Here is a 25,583-nt window from a genome sequence, read left to right on the forward strand (position 1 = left end):
CAAAAGCTTTTGTAAGAAAACCTCTTATCTCTGTAGCAGTTTGGGTAACTTCTCTTATCAGTAAAGCTGTCTTGTCTTCTGCAGCCGTGGGTTGTCTCTAAACAGGCACAAAGCACCGCCTTCGTTGTTGGTATAACTGGGAGTTGGTTTTAAGTAAGCCCCCCTCCTCCCTGCACAAGTTCCCACCGTGTGTATGCCTGAAAAGGGGAGGAAACTTTCCTGGGAACTCTCTAATTATGCAAAGAACAAGCGGCTTGTGTGCAGGTGTCTGCTCATCTGTGTGCAGGTGCAGCCTGAGTTTTTCCCAGGTCGTTTTATTTTTGCCTGTTGCTATGACTTTTCAGGCAGGCCGCTTCTGCACTGAGTCTTCCCCAACTGAGTTTCCCTTTCCTTCGCCCTCACACATAATTATGAAACATAATAAAATTACTACCCGTGACAAAACCGTCCTAGTTAAGAAATGGAACATTCCTAGTACACAGATGCTCCCACCTGAGTTCTTTCCTTCTCCCGTCTCCCTTGGCACGCCCAGCTTCTATCCTGAGCCTGTGTCTGTCATACCCTCACTTGTTTCAAGAGTTTTTTAAATTGCTTCTTTGTGTCGCTAATACATTACTTAGTTTTGCTTCTCTGAAATTTTATAAAAACTGTGCTATGGTCTGGGCGTTTGTGACTCCATGAAACTCATGTGCTAGAACCCTAACCCCCAAAGTGATGGTATCAGGTGATGGGCCCTTTGGTCATGAGTGGGACTCATAAATGCCCTTGTAAAGGAGGGTCCTGCAGAGCTACCTGGTCACTTTCACCATGTGACAACACAGCTGCTGCCATCCATCTTAATAACTGAGACCAGTCCCTCACCAGACAGGAATCTGCTGGCACCTTGATCTTGGACTTCTTAACCTCCAGAACTGTGAGGAATAAATTGCTGTTGTTTATAAGCCACCCAGCCTATGGCATTTTGTTATAGCAGCTCAAATGGACTAAGACAAATGGTATTATGCTGTAAGTTCTTCTTTTGAAGTTGTTTCTATAATACATACTTAGTGCCGTATAGTCCTGTAATTCATTTTTACTGCAGTAAAATCTTCCGCTCTGTGACTATAACACAATTTATTGATCTAGTAATAAATCCACTAGATGGTTTGTTGTTTTGTTTTTTAATCTAATTTGGAGCTGGAAACAATTGAAAAGAACCCAAATTGTATCCTGGTATACGCATTCGGATATCCCACAAGATGTAATACCTAGAAGCATATGCAAATATCCAACTTTACAATAAAACACTAGAACTTTTTCCCAGTTGGTGGTCCCAATTTCACTTCTACCAGCAATAGGTAGGAATTATTAATTTACATCTTCACCAACACTTACTACTGTCACACTTCTTGATTTTTCCAGGAGAGTGAATGTGAAATAGAATTTCACCAGAATTTTAATTTGCATTTCCCTGATTACTAATAAAGTTGAGACCTTTGCATGTATTTATCATATTCCCTCTTTTAAAAAGTGCCTGCTCATGTCCTTCGCCCATTTTTTTTTGGAGTTGTGTTCTTTTTTATTTGTAGGAGCTCTTGGTATATTGTTGATACTCATGTTTAATTGGTTATACTTGTTTACACACATTTTCTTGCAGTTAATGGCTTGTCTTTTCACTTGCTGCATGTCCTTTGACAAGTAGAATTTATGTCTTTTCTTTTATTGTCAGCTCTCTATCTTCTCATGAAGTCTTTCTTGCCCTGAAATCAGAAAATATTCTTCTATATTTTCTTGAAAATGTTTTAAAATTTTCCCTTTTCCACTAATCCATTTAGAATTGATTTTTTATATGTGGGAAACAGGGATCCAACTTCATTTTTCCTCATATGAATAATCATTTCTCTCAGCACTACTTGTGGATAGTTTCCACTTTCTCGTGAATGAACAAGGCCACCTCTGTTCTGCACACCGCTTTGAGCAGGAATACTATTGACTCTAGTCAGTTTCTCTGATAAGTGTATCTGTCTTTGTGCTACTGTCATGTAATTTAATTGCTACATCTTTATGATAAGTTTTGATGTACAGATATCTCAAGATTCCTCCTTCCTTATTCTTCCTCGGGAACTTCTCAGCTATGCTTCAGCTTTTGCCTTTCATTATAAATTTCAAAACTAGTTTGGCAAGTTGTTGGAGTCTGGCACGTCTGCCGGGGGCTACTGACCTGTGGGAGTCCCCGAGACCACCAACGTAGATGTCTCATTCAACCTGAGGGAGAGAGTGCGCGGAAATGAAAGAAAAGAGAAAAGCGGAGTCTGGAGGGCTGGCTTAGGCTATGTCCAAGCAGCAATTTTATTTTTGCAATATGTTCCATTATATACTTTTCTGAAGTTAATGTTGTTTATGCCAGATCAACATACTTAAGTTACAGTAAGCAAGTTACGCCCACTAAGTTATGCCCAGCAAGTAAGTTAAGCCCAGTAAGTCAGTTATGCCCAGTAAGTTACAGTAAGTAAGTTACAGTTATGCCCAGTAAGTTATGGTAAGTTACAGTTATACCCAGTAAGTTATGGTAAGTAAGTTACCAAGTATAAATACTTAAGTTAATATTTTACAATGAAGGTAACAAGGGTCCAAAATGAACACAATCAAGCAATAAACCATAAGGAGCCAAAAGTGGACTCAATGCCTCCCAAGTCCTCATATCCATAAAGTAATGTCTGTTAATTATTTTGAATAGCATAGTCCCTCTCTCGGTTCCTGCTTTCCCTCAGCTCGACTCCCCCAACCGGGGATCTGTGTCTGGGCTCAAGCTCACCATATGGTGAGGCCCATTTCCTAGGGGCCTCACACGGGAGCAATCCCCACAGATCCCTCAGCAAGTTGCTCAAAATACCCTATTGGCATTTTGCTTGGAATTACAGTGAATCAATAAATCAACTTGGCAATTTTGGCATCTTTACAAAATTGATTATTTTAGTTAATTATGTTTTCTATCTCTCTATTTGTTAGGTTTTTAAATCTTTCTATGGATTCTTCTAATATTCTTCATAAATATCTAATCTTAATATATTGTATTTTTCTCTCGACTCATTTGGAAGGTTACACTGTATTCTTTTACTTATTGCCCTCAAAATCTTAACACATATGCTTAAGTCTAAAATTAATATCCTAAACAATCCTCTGAAACAATGCAAGGACCTTGGAACACTTTCACTCTTTCAACCAATTACCAGTCAGTTCTTTGAGTCCACCTATGACCTGGAAGCCCACCTCTTCGAGTTGTCCCACCTTTCTGGACCAAAGCAATGTACATCTTATATGTATTGATTGATGTTTCGTGTCTCCCTAAAAGGTATAAAACCAAAATGTAGCCTAATAACCATGAGCACACGTTCTCAGGATCTCCTGGGGCGGTGTCACAGGCCACTGGCCACTCACATTGGGCTCAGAATGAATCTCTTCAAATGTCTCAGAATTTGACTCTTTTCTTCAACACACTGGCCCCTCCGCCCTTGGCTCCCTCTCACTGTGTATACTGAGCCCTGTTCCTGAGCACATCTGACAGAATTTCCCCACATAAGCACCTTCAGTAACCCGGCTCCATCTACTGCGCAAGCTCAGCTCTGAACAAACTTAGCTCCGCACCCAGAGCCCTTCCAGTTCCATCCTAAGTCAATGCTTCTCCAACTTTAAATTGCATCAGAATCAGCTGGAAGGCCTGTGAAAATGCAGATTCCTAGGCCTGGCTTCCAGAGAGTGCTCCTCAGTTGGTCTCGGGTGGAGCCCCAAAACTTGCATTTTTAACAAGTTTTCAGGTGAAGCTCATGCTGGTGGTTTGTGGACCACAGCTTGGGTAGCACTGGCTGATACCTGATCCCTCGACCCCTCATGCACTCTCCCTCCATCCAGGGAGCTGCTTACTCTGCCCTCAGAACCCCATGCGCCTGAGCCTTTGCCCAACCTGGTCCTGCCAGGAATTCCATGCTGCCAAGTCTGACACTATGGGTCAGATCCTGGAACCTTCCAACTCAAGATAAAGTTGAGAGGTTGTGCTGCTTTTTCAAGGGAAAGGCTTATCGGGATTTGAACCAGAACTGGAAGGACGCTAGTTAACTGCGGACATTTGGCCCACCCCCAGACACAGGCTCCCTGTGGGACACGCTGTGGGTCACTTTCTCCTTGTACAGATGAACAAAGGATGGCCCAGGGGTGGGAAGTGACTTTTCCAAGGGCACACAGCACATTAGACGAGAGGCTGAGGGAGAATTCAAGTCTCCTTCCTGTGCGGTTATGTGCTTCTTGTACTGCCTTTTCAGAGCGTAAGGGGCCCTGCTTTCTCCCCTTTGCTCATTCTACTTTCTTGCCACCACAGCTGGGCCCCAGCATTTCCAGCTGATGCTGAAATAGAGCCTCAGGGGGCTGTAAAACTTGGAAAAGGAAGAAGAGTGGAGGAAGGGGCAAGAAAAGGCAGGGAAGAAATAAAACCCTCTGTGGTGAAGGGAGGAAGGAATGGGAAGTCACCCAAAGCTGTCCAGGGGGCTGGGGGTGGGGCAGTTTCTGGAACCTATACACATGAATCACCTCCCCTTCCTCTGACCCAGTAAGGGCTCAAGCTGGAAACCACAGACCTTCGCAGGCCCCGAAGGAGCCAGCCTCTGGCCTCCCTCTGCAGTGGCCACGTGCTACAGACCCGGAGGGGGTAGTTAGTTGCTTAATGCCAGCCTTCCTCCCCTGGACACAGAGTTCTGCTGACAGCCCCAGTCCAGCCAGAGCTCTGCTGTACATCCCTGGGAGTGGGGCTGGTGTGGAGCCTGGAGGTCACCTGCCGCCTCCCAGGGCTGCTCCAGACAGCATTAAGACCCTGCAGGGCACAGGTGAGACTAATAGCTGGGAGACCTGCTCCAGGCATTCAGGACCCTGGCTGGGGCAAGTGGGTCAGCCACTGGAAGCAGGGCTCCTGGAACCAGGCTCTACAGTTGGAGTTGTCACCCACTCTCATGTCACCTGGAGAAGAACTGGACCCAATTCCTGACAGCTTCATTCTGCAACCACCAGTGTTCCACCCGGTGAGCTGTCACTCGAATCGGGAACCTCCTAGGTCTCTGGGCTCTTCTCTTCCAACTGGGTCCAGACTCCTGGGCGGCGGGGTGGACAGGACCTCCGTCCTGGGCTCTGCTTCTCCCAGCGCCTGCCCTGGGCTCTGGAAGGCCCTCTTGAGCTTAGCAAAGTGGCTGACTGCTAATTCCCACTTGGGTATAAATGACTGCTAGGTTTCCAGGGTCGTTGTATTTTTTTTATCATTATACTTTAAGTTCTGGGGTACACGTGCAGAACGTGCGGGTTTGTTACATAGGTATACACATGCCATGGTGGTTTGCTGCATCCATCTCCCTGTCATCTACATTAGGTATTTCTCCTGATGTTAGCCCTCCCCAAACCCCTCCCCGTGCCATCCCTCCCCTAGCCCCCCAACCTCCAACAGGCACCAGTGTGTGACATTCCCCTCCCTGTGTCCATGGGTTCTCATTGTTCTACACCCACTTATGAGTGAGAACATGTGGTATTTGGTTTTCTGTTCTTGTGTCAGTTTGCTGAGAATGATGGTTTCCAGCTTCATCCATGTTCTGCAAAGGACCTGAATGCATCCTTTTTTATGGCTGCATAGTATTCCATGGTGTATATGTGCCACATTTTCTTTTCCAGTCTATTATTGATGGGCATTTGGGGTGGTTCTAAGTCTTTGCTATTGTAAACAGTGCCACAATGAACATACATGTGCATGTGTCTTTTTAATAGAATGATTTATAATCCTTTGGGCATAAACCCAGAGGGTTGCTGTATTTTGAAAGTGGTGAAGCCTGGAGCCACAATGCTCTGCCCCTACTGTAATGGGTGCTAGGAGGATGGGAGTGTGGGTAGGATTGTTGAGGGGGACGGTGATTGCCTAGTAAGGACAGTCTCATCCCCGGCGTGGTAGGAAGGGTCAGGTGGGAATTTCCACTCAGGGATGGTGGCTGGGAGCGGGGCTTCTCTCTTCCTTCTGCTCAGTCAGTGCCTAAGAGGTTTTCTGAAGCTGGCAATGATTTACAGAAGGCTGAATTCCCAGCTGACACCCCCAACTAATGAGCATTAATTATCACTCTCCCTCACTTGGCCCTTCCCTCCCATGAGAGCTGCATCCACTCAGTTAATTACAGGCCTGAAGGGAGCCTGGGAACTGGAAGTGACTCAACTGCTAAACCAGCTGAGCTTCCCAGGCGGGCATCCCAAGCCTCCCTCCCATGCTTCCCAGGTGTCTGCGGAATGGGCAGAAGCAGCTGCCCAGGTTACAGCAGCTCCTTGCTTTGCAGGCTGCGAGCTCCCACCTGGAGGGCTGTGCTGGTGGGTTCTCAGTTCTTTCTAGGTGGTTTGGGCTCCTAAAGGTGGCTGGGAGGCAGAGAGCAGCACAGGAAGGCCAATCTAGCGATGCCACCAGCATGAACCTGCCATCCTGCTCAACTCATTCCGAACAGGCCCATGCAGAGCCCTCATTGCCAGGCCAGGCACTGAACCTACAGGAGGGAAAGACCTGGCTTCGGTTTTGAGGGGCTTGTAAATTCCTAGGGAGAACAGCCAACCAGTCCCTCTAAGCCAAGGGCCTCATGAACAAAATGCTCCGGGAGCTCAGGGGAGGGAAGGAAGCATCCAGGCACCCATGTGGATGACGCTTGGAAAAAGAGTCAGGGTGGAAAGAGACAGGAGGAACGGCCCAGAAAGCCAGGGAGTTGCAAAAGTATGTGATGTACTTTAGGAAGGCCAGGTAACTGGGTTTTTTTTTTGAGACCGAGCCTCACTTTTTCGCCCAGTGGTGTCATGTGATCTCAAGCTCACTGTAACCTCCGCCTCCTGGACTCAAGCAATTCTCCTGCCTCAGCCTCCTGAGTAGTCGGGATTACAGGTGCCTGCCATCACATCTGGCTAATTTTTGTGTTTTTAGTAGAGGTGGGGTTTCACCACGTTGGCCAGGCTGGTCTCAAACTCCTGACCTCAAGTTGATCTGCCCACCTCAGCCTCCCAGAGTGCTGGGATTACAAACATGAGCCACAGCGCCCGGCCCAGGTAACTTCTACGAGGGGAAAGGTGAGCCTGGGAAGGCCATTGTTAAGTGTCTCCCAGGGGTTCATTTCAAAGTCAGCTGTCAGTTCCCAGCTCGTCCGTTCTTCTTGCCTCCCAGTTCCCGCTCTCCAGCCACTAGACAGTCCTCAGGAAGACCCAGTACCAGGCTTCTGGGGACTAGGATGGCATCTAGTGGCTGGCAAGCCTCCCTGGGTTCACTGCAGCCTGTGGTCCCCGGAGGAGTCGGGGAGAGGCGGCTGGCTGGTGCTGAATTTGGCGAGGGAGCTGAATTTGACTTCTCTGGTGTAATGTGACAGTCCAGGGAAGGGGACTAGGTAGGAGAAAATACGTCAGAGAACACCGATTTTACCTGTAAGGGATTTTCTGCTTGGGGAGGAAACGTTGCGGTTTCTTCTGCTCCTTTCCTCCCCTCCCCTGACATGGGGGCCCTGCGTCCTTTCTCCAACCCTGCATGGTTGGGTTTCTCTTTTCGTTCAGGTGGTTCCTTATGTCATGACAATTTTTGGCGGCCTGCATGCAGGCAAGATGGTCATGCTGCAGGGAGTGGTCCCTCTAGACGCTCACAGGTAAGGCAGGGGTGGGAGGGGGTAGCCCAGGGGCATCAAGCTGGAGGGCTCCTCCCTGCCTTCAGGATCTCTGTGGATCTCTGGTCAAAACTGCACTCCGAGAGCCTCACCTCCCAGTAGGTTTCAGGTGGACTTCCAGTGTGGCTGCAGCCTGTGTCCCCGGCCCGATATCGCCTTCCACTTCAACCCTCGCTTCCACACCACCAGGCCCCACGTCATCTGCAACAGCCTGCACAATGGTCGCTGGCAAAGGGAGGCCCGGTGGCCTCACCTGGCCCTGCAGAAAGGCTCTGGATTCCTCATCCTCTTTCTCTTTGGGAGCGAGGAGGTGAAGGTGAAGAGCATTGGGTGGTCTAGAACTTGTGTCCTTGCGCCTCTTCTTCCCTCAGCCAGACTCTCCACAAGGCAGTGCCGAGTAGCATTGGTGGGGTCAGGTGCCGAGAGGACCAAGGAGCTGCCATGCCCGGTTCCAGGCTGCCCTGGGCCCACAAAGCTTTATAGTGCCTGGCTCCAAAGAGGGCATCACTGCCATTGTCATGGCAAGCACTTAGAGAGCACCTGCTGTATACCAGGAACTGTTCTAAGCCCTTTAAAGGTATCTGCTCATCGAATGCTCAACAACCCCATTAGGTAGGTACTTCCATTATCCCGCCTTACAGCACGGAGGCAGGGGAGAGGGAGAGAGAACTTGACCTCGAGGTTTTGACCCCTAATGAGAACTCCTGCCAGAAAGATGATGGGATCTTCAGACTTCTCCAGGAGACAGGGCAGCGGGTGGGAGGGGAGCCTTTTGAGCCTCAGTTTCCTCCTGTAAAATGGAGCAAAGATGATTCTTTGAGCTGCTGAGAAGGCAAAACAAGGGGCCTCTGTTGGGGTAGAGGGAGCATGGAAGGTGCCTTGGCTCAAGGCCAGCTTTGCAACCTTGGGAAGGTTACTTAAGCCCCCCAAGGCTCTGTAAAATGTACCTACCCCATAGAGTTGGTGTGAAGTTAAGTGAGGAAAAGGTGCTTGGTGATGCCTGGGACGTTGTTACGAACTGAATGAGCATCCGCTGCTGAAGAGCCAGCCTCTGTGTGTCTCTCCAGGTGAGTGTGAACGGACAGCACTTTCTCCACTACCGCTACCGGCTCCCACTATCTCATGTGGACACGCTGGGCATATTTGGTGACATCTTGGTAGAGGCTGTTGGATTCCTGAACATCAGTGTAAGTTCCCACAGGGCCAAAGCCTGGGCAGTGGCAGCCACTAGTTTCCCCGGACTCTGACAGGCCTGGGACCCCTTCCTGCACCCTAGATCGAGAGACAGAGGAGGCCCGGTGTACCTGTAATAGCCAAGGGGGAGGGAGTCCACTGAGGTTTCAGGGTGAGTGGGCTGAGGGGGAGGACAAGGCGCTGCAGAAAGGCAGGAGCCTGCACCCAGGGTGGGTCTGGTTAGCACTCAGAAGCAATGGCCAGGAATGATTTGGCACACTGGGGCCGAAACGGGCAGCAGCTGGCTTTATCATTCCCACCTGGTGAGCTTAGAAAAGCCCAGAGATTCTGAGTCAGTCAGTCCGAGGCGGGGCCCACGGACTGGGATGTTCGAAATGCCAGCAAGAGACAACCACTGAGCAGCCGAATGGGAAACCCAAGGAGCTCTAAAGCGCAAAGCCAGGGCTTGCCTGCCTCCCAGGCACAGGTAGGGATTGTAGTGTCCTGAATGCCGCTAATTCTTTTCTCTGTTTCTGAACAGCCATTTGTGGAGGGCAGCAGAGAGTACCCAGTTGGACACGTGAGTCTTAGAGCACGGTCTGAGCAGCCACACTAGCTGACCACGCAACACCCAGCTGCCCCTTTCATCACTTGATTGCCGTAAACTTGGCTGGCTCTACTCCAGTCTCTGGAGGGCCTGGATCTGCCTCTCCCAGCCCCTCTCCAGGGCCAGCTTGGGAAGACGAATGGGGGTGGGCTGCATGCAGAGGGGGCAAGACCCCGTATTCCCAGCAGGAGAGGCCTTAGTTGAAATGCTCATTTCTCAAACCACCCCTGCGAGGTGGCTGGGGTTGGCCTTGCAGGACAGAAGGGGAGATGAGGCCCATGTCCCTGCCCGAGGCCACAGTGGATGACAGACCCTCCACCCGGTTCTTCCCTGTTGTTCCAGAGCTAGTGAACCTCTGAAGTCCGGAGGATCCCACTGGGGCTCCAATCACTCACTTGCAGCCATGAGAGAGACAAGCCCCAAATAGTCCCAGTTTGTCAGAATAACAAGAGGTTCTTTTTCCTAAGCAAACACCACGTGGCCTTATGTCCCCTCTTTCTTTCCACGACAGCCTTTCCTGCTGATGAGCCCCAGGCTGGTGAGTGAACCTCCCTCCTGCTCCATCAGGGCTGGGAGCACAGCCTGGGTGTGTGGCTAATGAGCTCCACCTGGGATATGCCCCCAGCCTCAGGATGTCCCCTTCCTTTATAGCAAGCTGCAGGCAGTGGGTGGGGCAGCTTAAGGCTGAAGCTCCAGCTTCATTTTATCTTCTCCATTTATCTGAACATTGTCATTTGCTACTTCTCCGTGCCAGGCCCAGTGCCAGGCTCTAGGATAGAGGAACAAGCTGGTCCCAGCCGTCCAGTTGCTCACCGGCTGGTGGGAGACAGACCACTAGATGGCCATTACAGTTCAGGATGCAGTGAAGAAAGAAGGACATGGTGGTCAGGACACAGAGAGGCCAAGCGCAGCCTGGAGGGGCCAGGGAAAGTGTTGGGCGGGAGGGGAGTACAGGAGGTCAGATGCTTAACAAATAAGCAGCATCTCCTGGCTGCAGGCCTGGGCAGAACATGCCTGCCCCAGTGCTCCCCTGGCCCCCAGGGGCGGGTGGTCCTCCCCAGCCCCCTGTGAGTCCATTTCTCAATACTTCCCTTGTTCTTCAGGAGGTGCCCTGCTCACATGCTCTTCCGCAGGGTCTCTGGCCCGAGCAGGTCATCATAGTGCGGGGGCTGGTCTTGCAGGAGCCGAAGCAGTAAGTATCCAGCATCAAAGAGGAGGCGTGGGAGCAGCCCCTCTGTGCCAGGCACATGCTCTATAAAGCATCATCTCTTTCAATCCCCCAGCACCGCCATTTAATCCCCATTTTACAGTTGAGGAAACAGAAGCAGAACGATGTGGCCCAAGGTGGCAGAGCTTGTGAAGGTCAGGCTGGGACTGGGATCAACAGTCCCACTGCTGGGAGCATCATTCCTGCTGGTACATCTAATCAGGCCTAGCCTCTTGTCCCAGGTCCTAGGAAAGGGGCCCCAGGAAAGGTCCAGGTGCAGGCTGAGGCCCAGAGCAAAGACGTAGCTTCCCATGGTAATGCAAGGTGTGCTTCAGAAGACACAGCCAGACTGCCCCAGAGAGGAGGCCTGCTATTTGGAAGCCAGGACTTGGAGGGACACAGTGACTAAGTGGACACTACCAAATTTCTACATGATGCGTTCAAACCCAGACCTGTGGCTCCAGTCCAGTTAGAGGAGGGCCACTTGTTGTGAACTGAACGCGAGCCTTGGAATCTCGTCCAGCAAGAGGGTCCCAAACCTGGAAGAGAGCATGTGTGGGAAAAAAGGAGAAAGAAACGAGTGGGGTCTGGAGGACTGGACGGGCTATGCCCACGCAATTTTATTTTGCAGTAGGTTCCATTATATACTTTTCTACTTAATGTTGTTTACATCAGATCAAAGCATTTCTCAAATAACAAAAGAAACAGAAAACAATTCTGGGGAACTAGTAAAAGGAACAGATACTGAAGTTAAGTCACAAGGTAAGTAAGTTACGCCCAGTAAGTAAGTTATGCCCAGTAAATACTTAACAATTGTAAATACTGAAGTGAATATTTTACAACTAATGTAGCAAGGATCCAAAAATGAACACAATGAAGGAATAAACCATAACGAACCGAAAGTGGACACAATGCCTCCCAAGTCCTCATATCCATAAAGTAATGTCTGTTAATTATTTTGAATTGCATAGTCCCTCTCTCGGTTCCTGCTTTCCCTCAGCTCGACTCCCCCAACCGGGGATCTGTGTCTGGGCTCAAGCTCACCGTATGGCGAGGCCCATTTCCTAGGGGCCTCACATGGGAGTGTTCCCCACAGCCACTGGCCTGCCTGCCTTGAGGAAACGCATTAGAGTTTATGACTTCTCTGGGCCAGATTGCCTGGGTTGGCATGTGCTGAGGACACCTGCTACCTGTGGAACCTTAGGGCAGATACTTTTCCTCTCTGTGCCTCTGTTTCCCTCTCTGTAAGAAGGGGAGGATAATAATGCCGACTTTAGGGGTGGTGCTTCGAATAGTACCTGGCATGTAGTTAGTGCTCCACAAATGTGGATGCTGTTGCAATCATCTCAGTGGGGGCGGGGAAGGCAGAGCAAGGGAAGCACCCTGTGTTCTCCTTTCTTAATTTTGTTTTTACTTTTTAAGTTACTGACCTCACTAAACCCTTGCCCTCCACACTCCCGATCATACCTGTGAATTCTGGGGCAGGCATGAAGCCCGATGGCCTGGGCCTCCAAAGACAGGCACAATGAATTGGATTCCTGGTTTTATCTCTTATAAATGCTGCAGTCATGGGCCAGTCACTAAACCTCTCTAAGTCTGAATTTCCCTACTGGAAAAAGGAGAATAAAAATTCCAACCTGATAGGGAAAATGAAAAGGTGCTCAATGATAAAACACTTCTTCCCACAAAACTTGGAGGCATGAGACCAGGTTCTCATCATAGCTCAGAGTCACAAGGTTACTAGTGACGTGGTGAGCGAGTAACTGCTCCTTCCCAAGGGCGGTGAATGCATGTGTCCTTGGAAGCCAGGCAGGTCTCTGAGGCAAATCGTGAGCTCAAGATGGATTAAAGATTCAAACATAAGACCTAAAACCCTAAAAACCCTGGATGAAAACCTAGGCAATACCATTCAGGACATAGGCATGGGCAAGGACTTCATGAGTAAAACAGCAAAAGCACTGACAACAAAAGCCAAAATAGGCAAATGGGATCTAATTAAACTCCAGAGCTTCTGCACAGCGAAAGAAACTTTCATTAGAGTGAACTGGCAACCAACAGAATGGGAAAACATTTTTGCAATCCACCCATCTGACAAAGGGCTGATATCCAGAATCTACAAAGAACCTAAACAAACTTACAAGAGAAAAAACAACCCCATCCAAAAGTGGGCGAAGGATATGAACAAACACTTGTGATTTTATTTAAAGAGAAAATAGAAGCCATCTTTTATACAAACTCTCTCCATTTTTGAATGTTGTATTAAAGTTGAAGAATACGACGGACCAATTAAAACATTCCTATACGCCAGTTCAGCTGAGACCCACCAACGTGAAGACCTAGCACAGCACCTGGTACTTAGTGAGGTTGCCACGGCTGCTGCTGCTGCTGCTCTTCTGTGAAAGCAACTGAGGACTTGCATGGGACAGAGGGAGCAACAGTTGGAGGGCACAGGATTCATTTGCAGGGAAAATCTATCCCTGTTTCTTCACCTCATCCCTTCCCTCCTCCTCATTGAGTAGGAGTGTGTGACCGCAGCCTCAAAGAGCCTCAGCAGAGCTTCACTGGGTATCTAGTGCTTGATCTGTGATTATTCAGTGAGCTGGTGGGCTGAGCTGGATGAACGTGAGGTAGGGAGACACTGAGGCCTCCTCACCAAGAGTTCTCAGGCCAGTGGGAAGACCAAGCCTTGTCTGGCAGGATGGAGTAGGGGGAAGCCGTAGTGGGGCTGGAGGCTCCACACCGTCCACTCTCAGCGTTCCTGCCCTCCAAGCTTCTTCCCAACACTGAGCCCTTGCCGTCTCCTTCCCGAAACGTATGAAACTTATGGGGCCACCTCCTGTGAGGATCCGCCGACAGTCCCTGAAAGGCCTGCCCAGGGTGGCCTTTTCCCCCACCTCACCCGCCCTCTGCATACCGTCAAGACGCAGCCTTCTCCAGTGTAGTGCTTCAAAGAAGGGGACTTTGAGAGTTCCCAGGACATAAAGAGTAATCTGGTTGCCCTATTTGAGAGGCAGGTGCCAGATCCCACCACCCCCAGATCTGGAGTCAGGAATCCTAGTTCACATCTTAACCTGAGGCCCCACAACTCTTACCAGTAACAAAGAAGTCATTTAACCTTTTGTCCCCATCACTTAAATGGGCTGACAAACCTCACAGCACAGAATTTGTGAGGGTTGAGGAAAGGCAAGCTAGTGTCTGTAAAACACCTAACTTCTGTAAAACACCTACTGTGTGCTAGGAATCGCTAGTTTTCACATATGTTATTTTCTTTTTTTGTGGCTCTACGAGGTAGAGATTGTATTATATAGTAATATTTTTAATCAATAGATATCATCTGAATGCTTATTACATAATCAGGTGCTGTTCTAAATAAGCATTTCTTATGTATTCATTTCATTCTTACGACAGTGCCACAGGCAGGTACAGTGCAATTATGTTATCCCTGCATTATGGATGAGGAAACTGAGGCACAGAGAGATGAAGGGTCTTGCCCAAGGTCACAGGACTAGATAGTAGCAGAGCCAGGGTTCAGCCTGGGCTGCCTGACTCTAACCAACGTTTAAGACAATGTCTGGCACTGAGTCGGCATTCAATAAATGTTAGCCGTGGCTATCACCATCATGATCATCCCCGCCCTCAGGAGGAGAAACTGAGGCCCAGAGTAGGCAATTTTCACACACTTCTCTCCCACCCCCATCCTCCTGTAGTCAGTAGATGGCAACCCTGGCAGTCAATCTCAATTTCATGCAGAGTTCGTGTTCTTTCCACTGTTCAGAGCACCCAGCAGTGCTTGTTTCTGGAGGCCGAAGCCACTCAATCTTCCATCCTCTCCCCTACCTCCTTCCTTCCCCTGGAGGCTGAGCAGCGGCCTGCGGCCAACAGGCACTGATCCCTTCTCCTTCCTCCTGATCCTGCAGTTTCACGCTGAGCCTGAGGGACCAGGCTGCCCGTGCTCCTGTGACACTCAGGGCTTCCTTCACAGAGAGAACTCTGGCCTGGATCTCCCCCTGGGGACGGAAGAAGCTGATCTCAGCCCCCTTCCTCTTTTACCCCCAGAGATTCTTTGAGGTGAGTCAGAGCCAAGAGGCCACATCCCTTCAGGCTGGAGCACAGAGCTGACCTCCCATAATGACCTGGGAGACTCTGTTGCGGGTGTGCAGGGCAGATGTTACAGGGTGGGAGACCAGAGCCAGCAGAGCACCGCAAACATCTATACCAAAGTCCTCTACCCTCCACTCTGATGCCAGGGAGCCCATGGCCAGAAACTCAAATTAATTGATGCCCAATTAGGTGGAGGCCCAAGCATCAGCTTTATTAAAAAGATCCCCTAGGGCCAGGTGCAGCGGCTCATGCCTGTAATCCCAGCACTTTGGGTGGCCGAGGCAGGCAGATCATGAGGTCAGGAGTTCGAGGGCAGCCTGGCCAAATTAGTGAAACGCTGTCTCTACTAAAAATATAAAAAATTAGCCAGGCATGGTGGTGGGCACCTGTAATCCTAGCTGCTTGGGAGGCTAAGGCAGGAAAGTTGCTTGAACCTGGGAGGTGGAGGTTGCAGTGAGCCCAGATTGCACCATTGCACTCCAGCCCTGCAACAGTGTGAGACTCCATCGGAATAAAAAAAAGCTTTCCTAATGATTCCAGCATGCAGAACCTCTCCTCTATAGGGAGCAGCCCCAGTTACAGGTGGAGAAACTGAGGCCCAGGGCTGGGAAGATCCTTGTCAAAGGCTGCAGTGGGTTGGTGACAAGCAGGGCCCCTTGTCTGTTCTTTTCTAGCACTGCACTGGGTGCCCCCTGGGTCCAGTCTTTGCATCCTCTGAGAGGAGGAGGGTCTTGCTGGGGAGAGCATCAGGCAGACAGGGAGAGTCTGGCTGGAAGCTGCCACCCATCATGTCCTCCTTTCCCAGGTGCTGCTCCTGTGCCAGGAGGGAGGGCTGAAGCTGGCACTCAATGGGCAGGGGCTGGGGGCCACCAGCGTGAACCAGCAGGCCCTGGAGCAGCTGCGGGAGGTCCGGATCAGTGGAAGTGTCCAGCTCTACTGTGTCCACTCCTGAGGACAGTTCCAGGGAAACCTTGCCAGAAAATAGCAAAGTCAGCCCACACCAGGGCCCCACTCTCCTCCCCTCATTAAAATATCCACCTGACACCACCACATTAGCCCTGGTTCACTTCCAGGGTCTCGAGCCTGAGTCTGCAGGAGCTTTGGGCCTGAGGGATGGCACGAGGGTACAAAGGTTCCTCCGACTCTGCACCTTTCTCCACCAGGAGCCTGGGATTTGGCTCCATCTGCCTTCAGGGCCTGAAGTGCACTCACGGAGGTGGATTTTGTAGACTAACAAAGATACTCCAAAATACAGTGGCTTAAAGAATGTGGTCATTTATTCTTTACTTATTTGTGGTCAAATAACTAAATGGGGTCATTTATTTATTCCATTCTCATCTAGCAATTCTAGAGAAAATGGTTCAGGTTAGTGGAGCAGCTCCGCTCCCGGAGATATTCAGGGTCTGTCCTAGCCATTGTTCCACCACGCCAGGGCATCATCACGGTCTGCGTGGCCGAAGCTCGGCTGCCACCCTATCTTGGTCTCCGCCACTGAGAAGGCTAATGGAGGCTGAGGGTAAGACCCACCTGATCTCACAAGCCCCAGGCTGGGGTCTGACACACACCAGCTACAGTCACATTTCATCTAAAGGGACTTGGTCTCGGCCACACTACCTGCAAGGAAGGCTGGAAATGGCCTCCAGTGGGATACCCATATGACTGGCCACATAAAATAGAATAGTTGGCCAAGCACGGTGGCTCATGCTTGTAATCCCAGCACTTTGGGAGGCCAAGGTGGGCAGATCACGAGGTTAGGAGACTGAGACCATCCTAACACGGTGAAACCCTGTCTCTAACTAAAAATACAAAAAAGTAGCCAGGCATGGTGGCGAGCACCTGTGGTCCTATCTATTCAAGAGGCTAAGGCAGGAGAATTTCTTGAACCTGGGAGACAGAGGTTGCTGTGAGCTGAGATCATGCCACTGCACTCCAGCCTGGCCGACAGAGCGAGACTCTGTCTCAGAAAAAAAGAATAGTCACACACAAAAAAAACAGAATAGTTTTATTCTATTACTATAAAAAAACAGGGAGAATGGATTTGAACAAAAAAAATATGGCACGCTTATTAAACTTGCAGGACGCCTCGGGCCAGCTTGGTTTTATTCTAGATTTCACTGTTGTCCCAGCCTACTTCTTCCATCCCACTTACACCAACATTCAAGTTCTTGCCTTCTCTGGCAGCCAGACAGATGGGAGAGGCAGGCGTGTCCTTCCTTGTCAGGAGTTCTTTGATGTGAAAGGGGCAGCAGAGTCATTTATACTTCAGACAACCTCTTTGCATCTTACAAAGTTAAACAGCTAAAAGAAGTGAAATAGGGAGGCAGTGCTTGTGGAATATACAGTGCACATTGGCAGCACATGCCTCGGCACGATTCCCCTACTTCTCCTGTTCAATCCTTTCTTTGCAAGGCAGTGGATTTCTCTCTTGCGCTTCTGTCTTCCTCAGTTTCGACTTACATCTTCGCCTGCTTCCATCCATGTAAGACTTGACTTGTTCCTCCTTGCCTTCCACCAGGCTTGTGAGGCTTCTCCAGCCACGTGAAACTGTAAGTCAAATTAATCTCTTTATTTTGTAAATTGCCTAGTGTCAGGTATGCCTTTATAAGCAGCGTCAAAATGGACTAATACAGGACTTTAGCATTACAACGGCATGTTAATGATATAAAGGCAACAAGGGGTCGCCAGCTCTGGTTTGCTGGGGTCTTGCTCTGACCATATCTTCCTCTGGTAATTGCTAACAAGCCCTGAGGCTCCCGTGGCCTCCCAGGCCATCTGACGTTCTTTTAAGCAAACAGACCTATAGATAAAATGACTAAAAATTCCTGTTTAAGAAAATACAATGAGCTTTCTTAGTTATCTACTGTTTGAGAAAATAATGAACTTTCTCAGCTATGTCTCCAGGGCTGCCCTGGTAGCATAAGATGTGTGTGTGTTTGTTTTTACCAAGGCCTTGGATGACTTTCGTTAGATTTATACTCAGGCACTTTCTAGTTTTTTGTGCTATTCATAAATGCTATCTTTTAAAAAATTCTACTTACTTGATACTGGTACAAAAATGCACCTGGTTTGTGTATTAATCTTGTTCCTAGCAAAGTTGCTAAATTCTTTCATTAGTTCAGATAGAAAATCTTGTCCTGGCACAGTGGCTCACACCTGTAACCCCAGCACTTGGGGATGCCGAGGCAGGTGAACCACTTGAGTCCGAGTTTGAGACCAGCCTGGCCAACATGGCAAAACTCTGTCTCTACTAAAGCTACAAAAAATTAGCTGGGCATGGTGTCACACACCTGTAACCCCAGCTACTCAGGAGGCTGAGGCACAAGAATCAGTTGAACCCAGGAGGCAGAGGTTGCAGTGAGCTGAGATGGCGCCAATGCACTCCAAGCTGGGCAACAGAGCGAGACTCTGTCTCAATAAATAAATAGACAGACAGGCAGGCAATCTTACCACTTGCAAAAAATAATGATTTCTGATTTTTTCCTTTCCAGTCTCCCTCTCCTTCTCTCACTCTTCCCCTGACTCCCAACAACATTCCCTCCCTTCCTTCCTCTGTCCCTGATGCTTCCTTTATTATTTTACATTGGTCGAGACTTCCTGCACACTGTGAGTAGCAGTGCTGTGAGCGGCATCCTTGACCTGTCCTGACATTAGGGAAATGCCACTAAGATTTCACTATTAAATATGATGATTGTCGTACGTTGGGATTAGATACTACTTTTAGGGTAAGATTTTTGTTTTTTCTTAGTTTGCTAAGAGATTTTTTTGGTTTTTTTTCATGAATCAGTGTCAAGTCTGTCTTCTGCTTTTATTAATACGATCATATTTTTTCTGTTAATGAGGTTAATTACATTAATAGGCTCTCTAATGTCATACTATAAGTATCTTTAAATTCCTAGAGTAAATGAATTTTTAATGAATATATATTACAACATTTCATTTACTGATATTACTATTTTTGCGTTATGTTCATAAATTGGCTTATAATTTTACTTACCATCCATCGATAGCCTTAGTTCTAGATTGTTTCTTTTCTGTGCAAGGTCATGGGTTGTTTTATATGTCCTCTAGGTCTTTATTTAATCCACAGATTCCATCACCCTCTCTTCTTTTCTTATATTTTATTATTGAGGATAAAACTGATAACTTTTTCTTACAGAGCTTCCCAGAATCTGAATTCTGCTGCTAGTCCCTAGGGCATTGTTTAAAATATTCCATTGTCTCCTGTACTTCTTTTTGTCTATAGTTTTGATCAGATTAGTTTCAATTTTTCAGCAAGAAAACTAAAACTATTATCTTATTCTCTAAACATTTCTTTTTAAACTTTATTTTATTTATATGTATTTTCTTGAGAGAGTCTCACTCTGTCACCCAGGCTAGGGCACAGTGGCACAATCTCTACTCACTGCAGCCTCCACCTCCCAGGTCCAAGTGATTCTCATGCCCCAGCCTCCTGAGTAGCTGTAATTACAGATGTGCTCCACCACACCTGGCTAATTTTTGGCTTTTTTCGTAGATGAGGTATTGCTATGTTGGCCAGGCTGATCTCAAACTCTTGGCCTCAAGTGATCCACCTGCCTCAGCCTCCCAAAGTGCTAGGATTACCATCATGAGTCATGCTAAGTATTTCTTTTTTATAGCCTCCTGTTCTTGTTTCATGAATATATTTTCTCTTATCTCTTCCATGATATAAATGATGCTTTTGTAAATTTTCTTCTGCTTGCCATATTTGCTTTGTTTTCTTGAAGCTTATTTGTTAATTATTTGTGTATTTTGCTATCTTTCAAATTAGAGGATTTCCTCAAATGTCTGACAATCCTTAGTTGTTTGAGGGTTTTTTTGTTGTTGTTATTGTTGTTGTTTATTTCTTTGTTTGTTTGGTTCTGAGATGGAGTTTTGCACTGTCCCCCAGGCTGGAGTGCAGTGATGTGATCTCATGTTGTATCGGACTGAGCACGGAAAGTCAACACCAAGACAAAAGTATGCCAAATTGCAGGGTTTATTGCCGGCGACCACGGAGGACTCACGTCTCTCCAACCCATGGCCCCATAAAAGAGGGTGACAAGACCTTTTATACCTGTAAAATCACTTTGGGGGTGAGGGGGAGAGGATGGGGTGAGGGGCTTCAGACATTCCAAGGGCCAGTGGATTCAAATCACCTTCTGGGAGGAGATGAGGGGGGGTTCCGGACATTTTGAGGGTCAGGGGACTATTTGACATTCTGATTGTCATTTAAGGGGTTCACAGATGCTAAGATTAGCATTCGATTACACATCGTCTGGGTAGGGGTGGGATCCATAATTTTTATTTACTTGGTGCCAGGATGGAATTATCTGGGGGTGCTTGCTCTGGTAAACAAAGGCCAGCAATTCTGGTAGTTACAGATAAGAGAAGGTATGCAGCTTTACCTCAATTTGCATTTTGCAAGGTAAATTAGCAGTTTACAGAAGCCAAGGTTAGCAGTCATTGTGAGGAGAATGGAAACAGTTTTGTCCTTTATAAAATGGCATTGTACAGGTTCTAACTCTAGGCCAGCTATATCACACTCATCTCACTCCAACCTCTGCCTCCTAGGTTTAGGCAAATCTCTTGCTTCAGCCTCCTGAGTAGCTGGGAATACAGGCATGCGCCATCAAGCCAGGCTAATTTTTGTATTTTTGGTAGAGAAGGCATTTCACCATGTTGACCAAATTGGTCTTGAACTCCTGACCTCAGGTGATCCACCTGCTTCAGCCTCCCAAAGTGCTGGGATTACAGGTACAGAGCCACTGCACCCGGCCAAGTAGTTGGCTTATATTCAAGAGTGAGGCACTAAAATCCTAATTGGAAGCTTTAGGTGCATGGTACATGGGTTGGGCTTATTGATTTATATGCCTCCTCACAATGAAACAAATCAATGGTCAATGGTCTTGTTGCCTAAAGTGTCATCCGAGTTTATTGTCTCATGACCGAGAAAGTTAAGGAACATGGATGCAAAGGGCGAGGTTGGACTGAAAGTTTAATAAGCAAAAGGAGAAAGCTCTCCATAATGGAGAGCCTGAGCTTATAACAAAAGCTCTTATAGAAATTCCTCTCATTTCTGTAGCTGTTTGAGTAACTTCTCTTAACTGTAAAGCTATCTGTGTAACTCCCCTTATCTATGCAGCTGTGGGCATGTCCCTAGGCAAGCCCAAAGCACAGCTTCTCTTGTTTGTGTAACTGTGGGTCTGTTTTAGGTAAGCCCCCCTCCCCTTCCCATGAAAGATCCTATGGAGCCCTCGTGTACATGTCTAAAAAGGGGAGGAAACTTTTTCCTGGGAGCCCACTAATCACACAAAGAACAAAAGGCTTCTAATGCTAGGTGCCTGTTTATCTGTGCAGCTGCAGACTGAGTTCCCCAGGCTGCTCTATGTTTGCCTGTAGCTGTGATTTTTCAAGCAGTCTGCTTCTCCAAGGACCAGCCTTAGCTGTCTGCCTAACTGATTTTTTTTCCTTTTCTTCTCCCTCAACAGGGTGACTGAAAAAATAAATGGCTTTTTTTCCCAACAAAATTTGTCATTAAAAATGTGTGTAAAATAACTTCATGATTAAATATACATAAAAGTAATATCCATACTTTACATGAAAATCTACATACAAAGTTAGTTGATTGCAGGACAGTAAAGGAAATGGCAAAACTGAGAACTTGCTTCTATGCAGCTTTTAAATGTTTGCAACCTAAAATAACCATAAAATTAAGTTTCTTTTAAGGGAATTTCGGAATTAAATATATCCCTCAAGTAGTTGACAATGAAGAGCCCATAACTTATTTTAGTTACTAAATGTTTAAAAAGTGTTCTGTGTTTTTTCTCCCCAAAATGTTAGTGGCTATTCTTATAAATGTTGAGGAGAGAAGAAGATGGTGAGAAGGGGAAGCAGAAATGACAGGCTAACCAAGGCATTTTCTTCCTTGCTGACAGCAATCACCAGGGGGTGCCCTCAGGCACTGTTTTGCAGAGATGTCCCCCTACATTAAGCAATGCTTTCTTCTATGACAATTTTTGAAGCCTACACATTACTTTGTTCAGTATAGAAGCTCAGTTTTAACCCAGAATTTAACCCAGAGACTCAGCTGTCTCCCCATTCTCCCTCAAGCCCCAAGGATTGGTTGTTCTGCTTACTGAGTGGGTCTGGCATTTGCCTCATCCTAATGGCTCCAACACAAAGATGGGGATACCCACCTGTGGGCACAGTCAACCACATTACAGACACAGAAAAGGCAATGAGCCTGGGATGGCACGGAGGAAATCTGTTGTTCCTGCTTCCCTTTCTCCACACTGTGTTTTCTTGACAGGGTTATGTTACCTTTTTTTTTCATGCTCAGGTGGAAGAAGAAATTCTTCCTTTTTCTTTAAGACAAGCTGCTGGTGTTCTATGAAAGTATGCTTATGATATAAGAGTTACTAACATTCACATACTTCTCGATTTCCCCACTGTAGTCTCTAAAAATGATGGAATCTATCTTGAAAACAAACTTCAATTTGTCCATCCTCAAACCAGCCCTTAGGTTTGTATATGGGACCATATAAATCCAATTTCTGATCATTTCTGGGGTTCTATTTTCTTCTTCAAGGCTCTTTCTCTCCAAAGTCTTTTTTTTTTTTTTTTACTTTACGTTCTATGGGTACATGTGCAGACAATGCAGGATTGTTGCATAAGTACACACATGGCAATGTGATTTGCTACCTCCTTCACCCCATCACCTACATCTGGCATTTCTCCCCATGTTATCCATCCCCGACCACCCCTTGGCCCCCACAACAGACCCCAGTGTGTGATGCTTCTTTCCCTGTGTCCATGTGTCCTCACTGTTCAACACTTGCCTATGAGTGATACCATGCGGTGTTTGATTTTTCTGTTCTTGTGTCAGTTTGCTGAGAATGATGGTTTCCAGATTCATCCATGTCCCTATGAAAGACACAAACTCATCATTTTTTATAGCTGCATAGTATTCCATGGTGTATATATGCCACATTTTCTTTATCCAGTCTATTGTTGATGGACATTTGGGTTGGTTCCTGGTCTTTGCTATTGTAAACAGTGCTGCAATGGACATATGTGTGCATGTGTCTTTATAATAGAATGCTTTATAATCCTTTGGATTTATACTCAGTAATGGGATTGCTGGGCCAAATGGAATTTCTATTTCTAGGTCCTTGAGGAATCGCCATACTGTCTTCCACAATGGTTGAACTAGTTTACACTCCCACCAACAGTGTAAAAGTGTTCCTATTTCTCCACATCCTCTCCAGCATCTGTTTTCTCCAGATTTTTTAATGATCACCATTCTAACTGGCGTGTGAGGTGGTATCTCAATGTAGTTTTGATTTGCATTTCTCTAATAATCAGTGATGATGAGCATTTTTTCATATGTTTGTTGGCCTTATATGTGTCTTCTTTGAAAAGTGTCTGTTCATATCCTTTGCCCACTTTTGGATGGATTTTTTTTTTTTCTTGTAAATCTGTTTTAGTTCTTTGCAGATTCTGGATATTAGCCCTTTGTCGGATGGGTAGATTGCAAACATTTTTTCCCATTCTGTTGGTTGCTGAGTTGCTCTAATGATTGTTTCTTTTGCTGTACAGAAGCTCTGGAGTTTAACTAGGTCCCATTTGTCTATTTTGGTTTTTGTTGCGAATGCTTTTGGTGTTTTAGTCATGAAGCCTATGCCTATGTCCCGAAAGGTTTTGCCTAGGTTTTCTTCTAGGGTTTTTATGGTGTTAGATCTTATGATTAAGTCTTTAATCCATCTGGAGTTAATTTTAGTGTAAGGTGTCAGGAAGGAGTCCAGTTTCTGCTTTCTGCACACTGCTAGCCAGTTTTCCCAACACCATTTATTAAACAGGGAATCCTTTCCCCATTGCTTGTTTTTGTCAGGTTTGTCAAAGACCAGATGGTTGTAGATGTGTGGTTTTGCCTCCAAAACCTCTGTTCTGTTCCATTGATCTAAATCTCTGTTTTGGTACCAGTACCATGCTGTTTTGATTACAATAGCTTTGTAGTATAGTTTGAAATCAGGTAACATGATGCCTCCAGCTTTATTCTTTTTGCTTAGGATTGTCTTGGCTATGTGGGCTCTCTTTTGGTTCCATATGAAGTTTAAGGTGTTTTTTTCCAGTCCTGTGAAGAATGTCATTGGTAGCTTCATGGGGATAGTGTTGAATCTATAAATTACTTTGGGCAGTATAGCCATTTTCACAATATTGATTCTTCCTAACCATGAGCATGGAGTGTTTCTGCATCTGTTTGTGTCCTTTCTTATTTCCTTGAGCAGTGGTTTGTAGTTCTCCTTGAAGAGATCCTTTACATCCTTTGTTAGTTGTATTCCTAGGTATTTTATTCTCTTTGTAGCAATTGTGAATGGGAGTTCGCTGAAGATGTGGCTCTCTGTTAGTCTGTTATTAGTGTATAGAAATGCCTGTGATTTCTGCATATTTATTTTGTATCCTGACTTTGCCGAAGTTGCTTATCAGTTTAAGGAGATTCTGAGCTGAGATGATGGGGTCTTCTAAATATACAATCATGTCATCTGCAAATAGAGACAATTTGACTTCCTCTTTTCCTAACTGAATACTCCTTTTTTTTTTCCTTGCCTAATTGCTGTGGCTAGAACTTCCAGTACTATATTGAATAGGAATGGTGAGAGAGGGCATTCTTGTCTAGTGCCAGATTTCAAAGGGAATGCTTCCAGTTTTTGCCCATTCAGTGTGATATTGACTGTAGGTTTGTCATGAATAGCTTTTATTATTTTGAGATATGTTCCTTCAATACCTAGTTCATTGAGAGTTTTTAGGATAAAGGGCTGTTGAATTTTATCAAAGGCCTTCTCTGCATCTATTGATATAATCATGTGGTTTTTGTTTTGGTTCTGTTTATGTGGTGGATTATGTTTATAGACTTGCATATGTTGAACCAGCCTTGCATCCCCAGAATGAAGCCTACCTGATCATGATGGATAAGCTTTTTGATGTGCTATTGCAATCAATTTGCCAGTATTTTATTGAAGATTTTTGCATCTATGTTCATCATGGATATTGGCCTGAAGTTTTCTTTTTTTGTTGAGTCTCTGCTGGGCTTTGGTATCAAGATGATTTTTGTCTCATAAAATGATTTGAGAAGGATTACCTCTTTTTGTATTGTTTGGAATAGTTTCAGAAGGAATGGTACCAGCTCCTCTTTATATGTCTGGTAGAATTCAGCTGTGAACCCGTCTGGACCTGGACTTTTTTTTGGTTGGTAGGCTATTAATTGCTGCCTCAACTTCAGCCATTGTTACTGGTCTGTTCAAAGTTTCAACTTCTTCCTGGTTTAGGCTTGGGAGGGTGCAAATGTACAGGAATGTATCCATTTCTTCCAGGTTTACTGGTTTATGTGCATAGAGTTGTTTGTAGTAATTTGTGATTGTAGTTTGTATTTCTGTGCAGTCAGTGGTGAAATTCCCTTTATTGTTTTTAATTGCATCTATTTGATTCTTCTCCCTTTTTTTTTTAATCTGGCTAGTGGTCTATTTTGTTGATCTTTTCAAAAAACTAGCTCCTGGATTTATTGATTTTTTGAAGGATTTTTTGTGTCTCTATCTCCTTCAGTTCTGCTCTGATCTTAGTTATTTCTGGTCTTCTGCTAGCTTTTGAGTTTTTTTGATCTTGCTCCTCTAGCTCTTTCAATTTTGATAATAGTGTGTCAATTTTGGATCTTTCCTCACTTGTCTGGTGGGCATTTATTGCTACAAATTTCCCTCTAGACATTGCTTTAAATGTGTCCCAGAGATTCTGGTACATTGTGTCTTCGTTCTCATTGGTTTCA

At 46.4% G+C, this 25,583-nt stretch overlaps 1 protein-coding gene across 4 annotated transcripts in view; it reads left to right on the forward strand.

Moving 5' to 3' along the window:
* The window catches only part of LGALS12 (galectin 12), a 21,545-nt gene extending 1,692 nt beyond the window's left edge, over nt 1-19,853 (forward strand). The window contains exons 1-10 of one of the 4 annotated variants that reach the window (XR_013523467.1): nt 4,720-5,045; nt 7,573-7,661; nt 7,782-7,995; nt 8,747-8,866; nt 9,394-9,432; nt 9,971-9,997; nt 10,563-10,651; nt 14,584-14,734; nt 15,573-17,313; nt 19,677-19,853. Coding sequence is in view for 2 of the 4 variants with exons in the window: in XM_035263033.3 (XP_035118924.1) it covers nt 4,977-5,045; nt 7,573-7,661; nt 7,782-7,995; nt 8,747-8,866; nt 9,394-9,432; nt 9,971-9,997; nt 10,563-10,651; nt 14,584-14,734; nt 15,573-15,719 (945 nt within the window). In the remaining 2 variants the exon portion in view is untranslated. Of the gene's footprint in view, nt 1-4,719; nt 7,662-7,781; nt 7,996-8,746; nt 8,867-9,393; nt 9,433-9,970; nt 9,998-10,562; nt 10,652-14,583; nt 14,735-15,572 lie in introns of those variants that run through there. The other 3 variants (XR_013523468.1, XM_035263033.3, XM_078341235.1) reach the window with 3 other exon arrangements.
* The last annotated feature ends 5,730 nt before the right edge of the window (nt 19,854-25,583 follow it).

Source organism: Callithrix jacchus, chromosome 10 (assembly GCF_049354715.1).
Source record: "Callithrix jacchus isolate 240 chromosome 10, calJac240_pri, whole genome shotgun sequence".
Classification (NCBI taxonomy): Eukaryota; Metazoa; Chordata; class Mammalia; order Primates; family Cebidae; genus Callithrix; species Callithrix jacchus.